The 11,056-nt window shown below is 48.4% G+C and overlaps 1 protein-coding gene across 2 annotated transcripts in view; it reads left to right on the forward strand.

Annotated features, from left to right (window-relative positions):
* The first annotated feature begins 1,057 nt into the window (after positions 1-1,057).
* The window catches only part of REEP3 (receptor accessory protein 3), a 71,487-nt gene continuing 61,488 nt past the window's right edge, over positions 1,058-11,056 (forward strand). The window contains exon 1 of one of the 2 annotated variants that reach the window (XM_019538470.1): positions 1,058-1,147. In XM_019538470.1, coding sequence (XP_019394015.1) covers positions 1,116-1,147 — 32 coding nt within the window. In that variant the 5' untranslated portion in view covers positions 1,058-1,115. The remainder of the gene's footprint in view (positions 1,148-11,056) is intronic. The other variant, XM_019538472.1, reaches the window with a different exon arrangement.

Raw genomic sequence — 11,056 nt, forward strand, 5'->3', positions numbered from 1 at the left:
CAGGGTGGACCCAAATCAGGGTCATGGGGGCTCCTCAGTAGTGTTATGAAGGGCCCACACACATACACACACTCACACGCATGGCCCAGAAGTGGTGGATGGGCAAGGCGGGGCCACCATGCACAAAGAGGGCAATGGCAGTTCCCCCACCCCTCTGCTGCCGTACTCTGCCCTCAGCATCCCCTCTCCCATGGCACTGAGTCAGGATGTCCTGTTGGTGGCCAATTTAGGGTTGCAGTAAAAAAAGGTTGGGAACCACTACTTTAGCTTCTTTTCTACCTTGGAGAACTTTAACAGCAGAGTCTCCCAATGTTTGATGAAGGATGTTTGTGTCCAAAAGCTTGTAAAGAGCATTTTTTCCAACTATTTAGTTGATCTAATAAAAGATATCACATCTACCTAAAGAACCTTGCCTACTTCTGTCCTTAGACCAACACAGCTACAACCAACAACCCTACAATAATCCAAACTCCCCCTATGCCTGAAGAAGGGTACTAGTGCCTGAAACCTTGCACAGAACATGTTTTCCAACTATTTAGTTGGTCTAATGAGAGATATCACATCTACCCAAAGAACCTTGCCTGACAATAATCCAAGTGACCCATCCCAGGCCCCCTCTGTTGTTTCAGGTGAAGACTAAAGTGACTCCTGTCACGCTAGTAGCAGGAGACAGGGCAGAAAGGAGCCCCAAGGCTGCCGGCTCCAAGCCTGCAGGGGCTGCTTGTGCCCCCTCCCGGCCAGTCCGCTTGGTTCTGGGACTTGGGCAGGGGCGGCGCGGGAGAACTCCCTCAGCCAGGCACCATGCTTGCTCCTTGCCCCAGGCCCGAGTCAGGCTTCCCGCCGCCACAGGGCGAGAGGCTGGGAACTGAGTGCTGTCAGGGCAGGTGCCAAGCAGTAAAGCCTCATCCACCCCCAGCAGCTGTTCCCTAACCTAACCTAGCCCAGCCCAGCCCAGCCCAGCAAACGCAAAGACACAAAACCAGCTTTTTCCTCCGCCAAGCTTGAGCGGGCCTTCTGCGCCTGCGCGGGCGGAAGCGGCCAATCGGCGAGGGGGGAGCGCGGTGTACGCTCACAACGAGGCTGCGGCGCGGCGGGGTTCCCGGGGCGGCGGTGAGATGGTGTCGTGGGTCATCTCGCGCGTTGTCGTGTAAGTGGGGGAGGGTGCACGGCGCTCAGGTTCGGAGCGGAGCGGAGCTACCGCAAGTTTCCCTGAGCTCGGCCGGGGCGAGCTGTGCCGCTCGGTTTTCGCCGTCGGGCTGCGGGGGTTGACGCGCGGTGGGCCTGGGCCGGACTCATTCGGGCCGCAACCTGTGATTCCGCTTGACCCGCTCAGCTCCTGTCTTTCGCTGCGCGGCTTCCTTCAAAAGAGCGGGCGCATCCTGGAGCCGCGGCCGTGCGGAGCGGGCGATGATTCTGCGGCTTGCGACAGCACCTGGCCGGGGTCTTCCGCACGAGTCGGAAGAAGGTCGGAGCCGCGCCGTCGCTTCAGCCCCTAAGCGCGGAGCCCGCTTGGGTTACTTGTCCTTCCTCCCTCCCTCTGACCCGCCCGTGTGCTGCAAGCCTGCTGAGACTGGACCTGCAGGGCTGGGGCAGGGGATGGGTAGATACGGTGGAGTGCTGTAGCACAAAGTTTGGGCCTTGGGGCCAACCCGTCAGTGGCAGCCCACCCTCACTCCACGCACAGATGCAGAAGCTGCCCTCCCTTATCCCCACTCTCCTCTCCCTGCCCCCCCGCCCAAAAAAATGCTGCTTACAGCTCCTGGCTGGGCAGCACCTATTGGCACCCAGGGCGGTCTCCTTGCTTGTCCCCTCCCCCCCTCCTTGCTAGACCACTGGAAGGGTGTATGTGAACAGTGCACAGCCTTGAGTTCATTCATGGCATATGTGAGTGGCACTGAATGGGCTCATCCCCTCCAGGATGAGGCCTCTTCATATTTTCTCACATCCATGTTTCCTCTAATGGTTGTCCTGAGCACAGTCCTTCCCCTCTGAGATGCTGGTGACATTCTGATGCCAACAACTTGGAGCATCAAATATCGAGGTTGTGGGCTTTGCTCTTGGGGAACCCCCTTTCCCCCCACCTCATCAGGCATGTTTCTCTGCTGCAGCTTTGTCCCTCCGTTAGGAGTTTAGGAGTTGTCCCTCCAATTTTAAGTTTTTATTTGCAGAGCATCAGGCTTTCCAGGCTTTTCATTAGATGATCAAGCTGGAGAAGAAAAACCTTTAGCCAGTTGTCTTGCTTGGAGTGAAAGCTGTAGACAGACGTTAGCCACTTACTGCAGTTGTGACAAAAGGGTTTAGGCAGAAGCTTTAGTGTGAACCATGTAATGTTGGTGTGACACTTGGGATGAGGGTAAAAGATGAGTCGGCCATCTGTGGCAGCCTGTTGTGGTGTTAAAAATGTAAAAGCAAAATCATTGTTGGAGAGCTTCAGTTTCTTATGATCATCTTTATATAAAGAGCTGAGTGTACATTTACTCAAAATGACTGAGTAAATGTGGTAATTAGCACTTCTTATACCTATAAACTTATTCATATAAACTAAGTTTTGCATCACTCTTCTGAAACAAGCAGCTACTTGTCCTGTTTTGCATATCGCTGTTTTAGGAGGAGACAATAAAGTATTAGGGAATAGAACTTAACTTATTCTCCAGTTACTGTATATGAATTGTAACAGTCTCATTTGTACTCTGAAGTATCCTAATTACACCAGAAACATTGAGAGGAGAAGCTGTCAGAGAACTATTTAGAAGTTTTGAAAATGATGGTAGTTAGTCCATTTCTGGGCTGCTAATATCACAGCTTTTACAGTCCTGGGAAGAGAGCTCCCTAAGTACACAGCAGCCTTGATAATGACTATATTAGAAGCTATGAAAAAATGATGAAAGCTAGTCGAATTCAGGGCTAATGGGACCAGATAAACACTGTGTGCCTAATTAACCCTGTTTACCTTAAGTTGAGGTGAGAGCATGCTCTGAATGAGTACTGAGCCTTTTCTGTGGCTCCCCAATTCCTCCCCTAAGGTATGCAGTATCCTATAGATAAAATATTGTGCTCCAGCTGCTGGACACCTTGTAACAGGGCTTGAACTGTTTTCAGTAGTTCAAGAAGGAGTGAAAGTCTCTGTTCTCCATTTCTCCCCTTCATCCATCCTATCTTTTGATCTGAATAGCCCTCCATGAAACCTCTTCACTTAGCCATGTAAATGCTTCATTATGCCTGGTATCCATCCGTACAGTATTGATCCAATTTTTATACCTCAGCCTATTGCAGTGATGCTGCACACTGTAAGATGAATGAAAATTCAAATATCTTGGTCTGAATGTAATGATGCGCAAATATTAAGCTGAACTTTTCTGATAATAGTTATAAGCTAAGTCTAGAGCAGAGATCTACTTGTTGTTTTGTAATATTTACAGATTCTACCAATTGTATCCAGCCTTTTGAATCAAAATCTGTTTACTCCTGTAGATACTGTTTTCATATGTCTTTCTTCAGGGGTTTAAAAGACTCTTATGGAAATAAAGAATCACCTCCTTGTTTGTAGAATGGGACCAATTGTGCTTGTAACTGTTGAGAACAATAGATTGTTAAAATGTAAATTCTCTCATAGAAAGTGCACGAGCTAGCTGTTAGTCACAGCCTGGTGTGGATGATATCAGACTACTCTGTAGTAATATTTTTGACGTGAACAAAGAAATAGTGTCCTAGATAAACAGAAGTGCATCACATTTTCTTGCTTTTAAAGCAGACTAACAGATTTTAATCTGTTTAAAATTTGTTTTTTCTTTCCTGTTTAAAAAAAAAAAAAAAAGAGTTAATAGTTAAAGTGTAGATGTTCTCCTGTGTGTAGTGTTTTTTCAATTCCGAAGCACCTCCTCTTCCCTCCCCCTCCCCCCAGTTGCGTAGCTAGGAGGGGAGCGGGGGCAAATGGGACACCAGCCCCAGGTGATGACTTAGAGAGGGTGCCATGGTGGCCCCTTCCCCTCCAGACTGCTCCCACCTCCTGAGGCTTTGCTGCAGGAGGCGCAGGTCTGTGCCCAGAGGCATTTTTATGATGGGAGAGAGAGTGAATGACTTCATTGTCTTGTGGTTTTTAGATGTGACATGCAAAGCACCATCTCCTTTCTTGCCCACTAACGCATGCACTTGCTAAGTGTACAATGCCTATAATATCCAAAATGCTCAAGTTTATACTTGATCTAGTTCCCCTGTACTATATGTGGAGTCGCAGGTGATGACTGTAAGAGCCTGTTTTAGTTGCTTAATCTTTTGTTTTTTCATCCACTGAAATGTAGAGCATTCTGGCAAAAAAAAAAACCCTACCTTGGCCATTTCTGAAAGTGTGTGCGGGGGGGGGGGGTAGTAGTCCTAATACTATTAAAAAATGCAGTAACCTAAGTTTTTTATGTATAGGAACTCAACATTTGTCAGGGGAAGGGATGAGTTTTCACTCACTTTTGCCCAGCTAAGAAGTCTCTGAAACCATTGTTTAAAGTTGTTTTTCCACAAATAACCATTGCAGATTGTTCATTTTACTCTCAAGGTTACAGTGCCTATTTGTTAATGAAGGGGGGTGTCGCAGGGCACCATGGTACCAGCTCTTTTAAGGGCAAGAGTCTGCCTAGAGAGAGGGCCCTAGGAGCCAGACAGACATCCCACAGGTGCAGGTTACTATGGCAGCAGGCTAATGAGGGAATTAGCCTGCACCTGCACCCAGTCAGCTGACTGGAAGAAGACAGGGCACTGGGCCTATACCAACCCCAGGGCTGAGGCCAGCAAGGGTCAGATCCCTGGCAGGAGCTAGGGGATGAAGCTCCTGCAGAAAAGAACTGCCCAGAGTTGCTGGGGCCACCTGGTATGCTGCTTACAGGATTAATGGGGCTCCTGGAGCCCACCAGGTACCAGGATTTTGTTTTAAAGTTTTGTTCTTTTTGTTGATTTTTTGCAGACAATTCCAGATTTTGCAGTTTCTGCAAAATTTGTGAAATGGCAAATTTAAGTAGGTCCATCGGTACAAGGTGTTGCTCAGTGGGCTTTCAAGTGTGCAGAATTAATCAGCCAAAGAAGTGTTAATATTTTCTTCCTACTTTCCAGTTTCGTGTGACTTTCCCTAAGTCGCACACTATTTTTCTAGCTGCTGCTGCTTTGTTTTCATTCCTTCCAGAAGCCCACTGGCAAACATAGGGGTGTAGCATGCTCAGTGTTGGTGGCAAGCGTGCTTTTGTGATAAACAAACTGGAGGAATGGATGCTAGATCAGCCTCTCAACCCATGGGTCATGTCCCAAAAGTGGGTTGCAAGAATTTGTGAAAAGATTCAAAACAACCGGCTGGCAGAGTTCTAGCTAGGAAGGGGCTGCTTGGGGTCCCCCCCGTGCCCCACACACTGGAGAGCTGGGGCCTGGGGATGGGGGGCAGTGGGTTGAGAGTGAGGGTCACTGGGTCAGGACTGGACATGGATGTCTTCAAATGGATTCTGGTCCAAAAAAGGTTGAGAACAGCTGTGCTAGACTGAACCACCACTAGGTAAATGTATTACTGCGAGCACAAAGTAACTTAGTGGTTTGATTGTTAGATTGGCAGGAGGTCTTATATGAGTTTGCACTGGGCCTTGTGCTAGGTTCAGTGGTATTTAACACTTTTTTTTCAATTGGGGATTTGGGTATCGAAATAGTGAACTGATTACATTTCTAGATGACACAACTAGGAATGAGAGTAAAATTCAACAAAGCCTAAAAGTAAGGTGCCATTCTAAAGGGAGAACAAAAAGTCCAACAAATAACCAGCTTGATAGTATGCTGCTGGGAAGGATCTCAGCGTGAGTCAGTAATGTGAAGTGACAGAGCCACTCTACTAGTTATTGGTTAGGCTAGAGTACAGTACTGGTTCTAGTTTTGGGCACCACCTTATAAAAAGGAGATGGAGAAACAAGAGGATCTGGAGGAGGGTGGCAAAAGGTGATGAAAGTGGATTGGGAATGGTTCTCTGCATGGGGCCAAGCCTTGCATGCTCCAACCCAGGGCAGCCTCAGCTTCGCTTGTGCCTGCCACCTACTCTGGCCCCAGCCCTGGCCAGTATGCACAGCATGGCCCTAGCCCTGGCAGGGCTGCTCCAGCTGTTGCTTGGCCTCTTCTGCTTCTAGAGGCTCCTCTTTCCCCTCCTGCCCTGCTGTATTGTGAAGAGGCAAGAAAAGCCCTTCTTAAATCCACAGCTGCCGAGGGAAACAGTTCACCTGACCTGCTGGAGCTGGCAACAACAAGAGACTGGAAGCTGCTGTGGGAGCCCTGCTTTATTAGCAGCTGTTCAATTTGGATTGGACTGCCTTGCAGCTGCACTGGTATTTCTGGTCCACCACTAAGACCGAATGTTGGGCAGGATGGACTCTGGAGGAAAGCCCCAGTGCTGGAGCATTAGGATGCCAGAACACAGACTCTGATAGCCAGGGAAAGGGCTGATTCTTAGCCCAGGAGCTCCAATAGCCTGGGACACAGATGCCAAGCTGGCAGCAGCGAGGAAGGCAAGGAGAGCCAACTGGAAGCCATGCTGGGCGATGAAGTGACCGTGAGAAAGCCAGCAGCACTTTGAACAAGGTTTTTCATTTGCGTTTCCTTTCATGTCCACTTTTAACAGGGCAGCCTATTAGGCTGAGTCTCTGCTACCTGGAAAAGGGAGAGGGAGAAGCCAGCACCAGGCTGGAGCTGTAGAGATGCTGGGACAAAAGCCATGCTCCGCTCCTTGGCAGAAGTATTATAATATTATAAAAACCTAAGCCTGCCTGCCTGCCTGAAACAGCCAATCAGAGTGCTCCAAGCATGGGAGAGTACTGCCATGATTCCAAAGCCGTGCTGGGGGACGGGGTGGGCAATTCCAAACCTGACAGGGTGGGGAAGCTGGCCTTGGTTCCCCCACCCCATTCCCTGCAAGAGGCAGGACAGTGGCAGCATGGGGCATTTGGGTGCTGGCACCCCATCCCAGCCCCCCCCCCGGGTCACTCTTGACGGGCAGTTGGCTAGTAGTTAATGAAGGGCCAGGAAAAGGCCCATCCCTCAGTGGGAACAGACCTCCATTGAGGAGGCGCTGGGGAACCAATGCTGAAGTGTCTAGGATTGAGATAATTGCCTAAGCTTGAAGGCAAAATTGCCAGGGTTTTTTCTATGTTCTCTTTGATTTAGTTTATTTGATAGGGCTGGGGCTTGGGGAATAGCCTGCCCTCCCTCAGGAACACGGTGTTCTGTAGTGGGAGGTCACCACCAGAGGTCAATTATTGTAGTGGGAGATCACCACCAGAGGTGTGGGCAATTATTTTGGGCGGAGGGCCACATACTGAGTTTTGGCAAACCATCGAGGGCTGCATGACTGGCAGCCCAGGGCAGATAATATTAACTTTTAAAATTTTTTTAGGGGCCCAGGCCGGATAGAATGGCTGGGCGGGCCACATCTGGCCTGCGGGCTGCATTTTACCCACACCTGCCTTAGGGGCTGAGAGACTTACCTGAATTCCAGTTTCCTGCTTTGTTGTGTTCTTTATTTCTCTTCCACTAAATGAGCCTTAACAGAGCAACCATTGGGGTCCAACATAGCTGGCATGTCCTGGAGCCAGGCCCAAGGCAACTGCAGGCCTACAGGTCAAAGAAAAGAAAGAAAATGCCCATTGAGAACCAAGGGCAAGACTAACACATTAACAACTGGGTGGTACTTGAATGGGGTATAGGGGAAGTACGCACCCAAAAGAAGAACTGAGCCCCCAACACACAGCAGAGCAAACCACCTCCCGACAAACAAAGCTTCAACATCAAGATGTAGCAGGCGAGAATCGGGGGTGGGGGGGATCTTTGCTGAGTATCTGAACTGGGTTAGTCCTCTTCCTCACGGCCCTGTCCAGCCAGGCTCAGGGCCTCTGGGGCCTGCAGCCCTATCCTGTATTGCACCAACATGGTGCTCTAGGCAGCAGGTAGTATGGAGAAGCAGAAGCAGCTGTGGGGATGTGCACCAGACTCCGTACACCCGGCCAGGCGGGGGAAAGCTGCAGCCATGCAGCTCCTGCCCCAGTGCATAGGGATCCAGCTCCCAGCTGCTTTCTACCTACTCTGCCCACTCGGCATGATAAGCAGCCACCTGTGGGCAGCTGAGTGGGTGGAAGGCAGCTGGAGCGGTGCAGCAGGAACAGGAAGAGGAGTTGCTCGAGGTAGTGGGAGCCAGACAGTACCTGTGAAGCAGCAGAAGCTGCCCTGCCAGGAAGCTCTGGGTGCTGACTGGGGCTGGGGCCATCAGCAAGCTTGGGTAAGTGCAGTGTGGGCTGCCCTGGGTAGGAGTGGGTGGGGTTTGGCCTCATGCAGAGTGCTGTGGGGGCAACTGTGGGCTGGATGGATGTGTAGGGGGAGTAGGGAGGGGGTGGTGGACTGTACCCGTACTTACACTGCACTGTTCGGGCAAGCTTTGCACGTGCCCCTTGCCCTTCCCCCTTCTTACCTCTGTTCATCATGGCTGACCTCCACCACACACACATAGCCCCCCACCCCACCCTACCTACACATGCACTCCCCCCACAACATACAAGACTAAAACTTTAATTTATGCAGGTATGCCCTCGTCTCTATAACACTTCTCCCCAAAAAAATTGGGAGAAAAATATTTTTTAAAAATAAAATTAAAGTATGTTATAGCAGATGTTTGATTTTTAGTATATGCTTTGTTTCTTATCTGTAATTTGTTAAAACGATATCTTCTAAAAGATTTTATGTGCACGGCCCTTGACAGCTCACCAAGACTCATTCAAGCTGCTGGGCCACTTAATAATTCCTCACCTCTGGTTTAGGCTGTAGTAAAGTAGATCTAGATTTTCTTTTAGAAAAAAGATCTTTTTACTTTAAGAACAGTGGGGAAAAACTGCCTAGGAGATTCCACATTTTTTATTCCTTAGAGATTTTTCAAGAGGTTGTGTAGACATCTGTCTGGGATGACCTAGGAGTTAAGGTGTTTGGACAAATGACACTCATTGCCTTCCAACCCTGTAGTTCTCTGAAACACTGCCTAGAGGCACATTGTGGGGGTGGACATTTCAAGATAATGATTTTGGCATGTATTTCATATTACAAAATATGCTTAAGTGTACTTCCGTGTCTCCCTTGTGTCAATGGGAGGAATATGGAGAGCCGTGTAATTTGGCATAAGGGAGTTCCTGGTACAAAACAGCACTGATGCACATTCCACAGTCCAACATTTACTTGATTAGAAAGCACACTTCTATAGCTTGAGGGGAATAACTGAATTCTTCTTGGTTCTTATTTTGTGTTGAATGAACTAACAACATATTTGTACAAATACATTTGAGTAACTTAAAAGACCCTAACTAAATCTGATATTCAAAGAAAAAAGTAAAAATGCTGTGGGTTTGTCTTCAGGAGAGATTTTAATCCTTGAACAATTACATAAACTCAGCTCTAGTATGTCACATTTTTAAAGCAGCTTCCTTTTTAAAACGAGCTTTATTTTTATTATCTGGGCATGCACTTTAATATGACATAGAATCATAGAAGTAGGGTCAGAAGGGACCTTGTAGATCTTCAAGTCTGACCCCCTGCCTGGGCAGGAGAAAAAACTAGGCTCAAATGATTCCAGCTAGGTAGGCATCAAGCCTCCTTTTAAAGACCCCCAGGGTAGGAGCCAGCACCACTTCCCTTGGACATGATAAACTCTGGAAAAGTTTGAGTCAGAGTAAACTGCTCCTAGGCACAGTGTCTACAGATGGGTCCAGGACAAGCAGCAATTTGAGCCAGGGGAGAGCAGGCCCCTGACTGGCTGGTTTGACTGGACACAATTTATGCCCCTGGTCAGGGTCTACATTTGTGTTTCAGTGTAGTGAAGTACTCTGTCATAAGGTAGTTCTGTTCCTGATAGTACTAGTGGATGGTAGAGTTACTTAGTTTACTGTGCTCTAATACAGGTACACACGTAGACTGTGATGCTTTACTGCGGAGCTAATTTGTTTATTCTGCAGCAGTGTGCACATGTAGATTCACCCACTGCCATTTGAATCAAATAACTAAACCATTTTAGAAGGGGAGAAAAGAACATTAACATGAACGAATACAAATGGCTTGCCAGCCTTGCGTTATGAGTCTTAGTGAGTGGTGTTAACTTGGGTTCCAGCAATCCATTTAGTGGGAGTTCCTGGAAGAAAACCTTGATTTATTTTACATGAAGGCATAGGTGTCAGTGCAATAGAATCCTAAAGGAACATGAGAGATTTTTATATGACTTTTTTTTGTCATTGAGGTGTTTGAAATATAACCAGGAAAGGCGATGCAGCCTGGTTGATTTAGTGAATGGAACCTTCGGGGAAAATATTTCCCCAAGTGGTAGGGTGTACTGTGCCTTTAGTTATTCAGAACAACCAAATACAACCAATGGCCAAATAGAATGGCCTGGCAGGCTGCATTTTGCCCACCCCTGCCCTAATCCCTGACCTTTGCCACCAGAACAACCAAATCACCTAACCAATACTAATTCAACGAGAATTGCTTCATAGTTATTAGGGACTGGAAGGGACCTTACAGATCATCGGGTCCAGTCCCCCTGCTTTTGTGCCAGGCCCAAAATCATGCTTTGGGAATCTCCTTGGGGTGCCTACATTCAGCCATCCCCCTTCCTGGAGCATACCCACAAGACTGGTGTAGTGCTGCTCCAAGTGGAGTGGGTCTGTCTTCACTACCCCTTTTTATAGAAGCATATCTGTGACCCTAGTGGCAGAGGCATGCCCAGGCAAGGGTCAGCCCTGGTGTACTGAACATGTGCACTTCAGGCAACGACGTGCAGTTCCAGGTGTCTGTGTTGCAGTAGTGGGTTAGCTGATTTCTGTAGGGTCTTTGTCTTTCAAATGCTGGATTTCTGGGTGAGTCAATGGAAGGCAGTCATAGAATCATAGAAGTAGGGTCGGAAGGGACCTTGTAGATCTTCAAGTCTGACCCCCTGCCTGGGCGGGAGAAAAAGACTGGACTCAAATGAGTCCAGCCAGGTAGTCATCAAGCCTCTTCTTAAAGATCCCCAGGGTAGGAG

The sequence above is a fragment of the Crocodylus porosus genome, unplaced genomic scaffold, assembly GCF_001723895.1.
Source record: "Crocodylus porosus isolate Cpor-Errol unplaced genomic scaffold, CroPor_comp1, whole genome shotgun sequence".
NCBI classification, from domain to species: Eukaryota; Metazoa; Chordata; order Crocodylia; family Crocodylidae; genus Crocodylus; species Crocodylus porosus.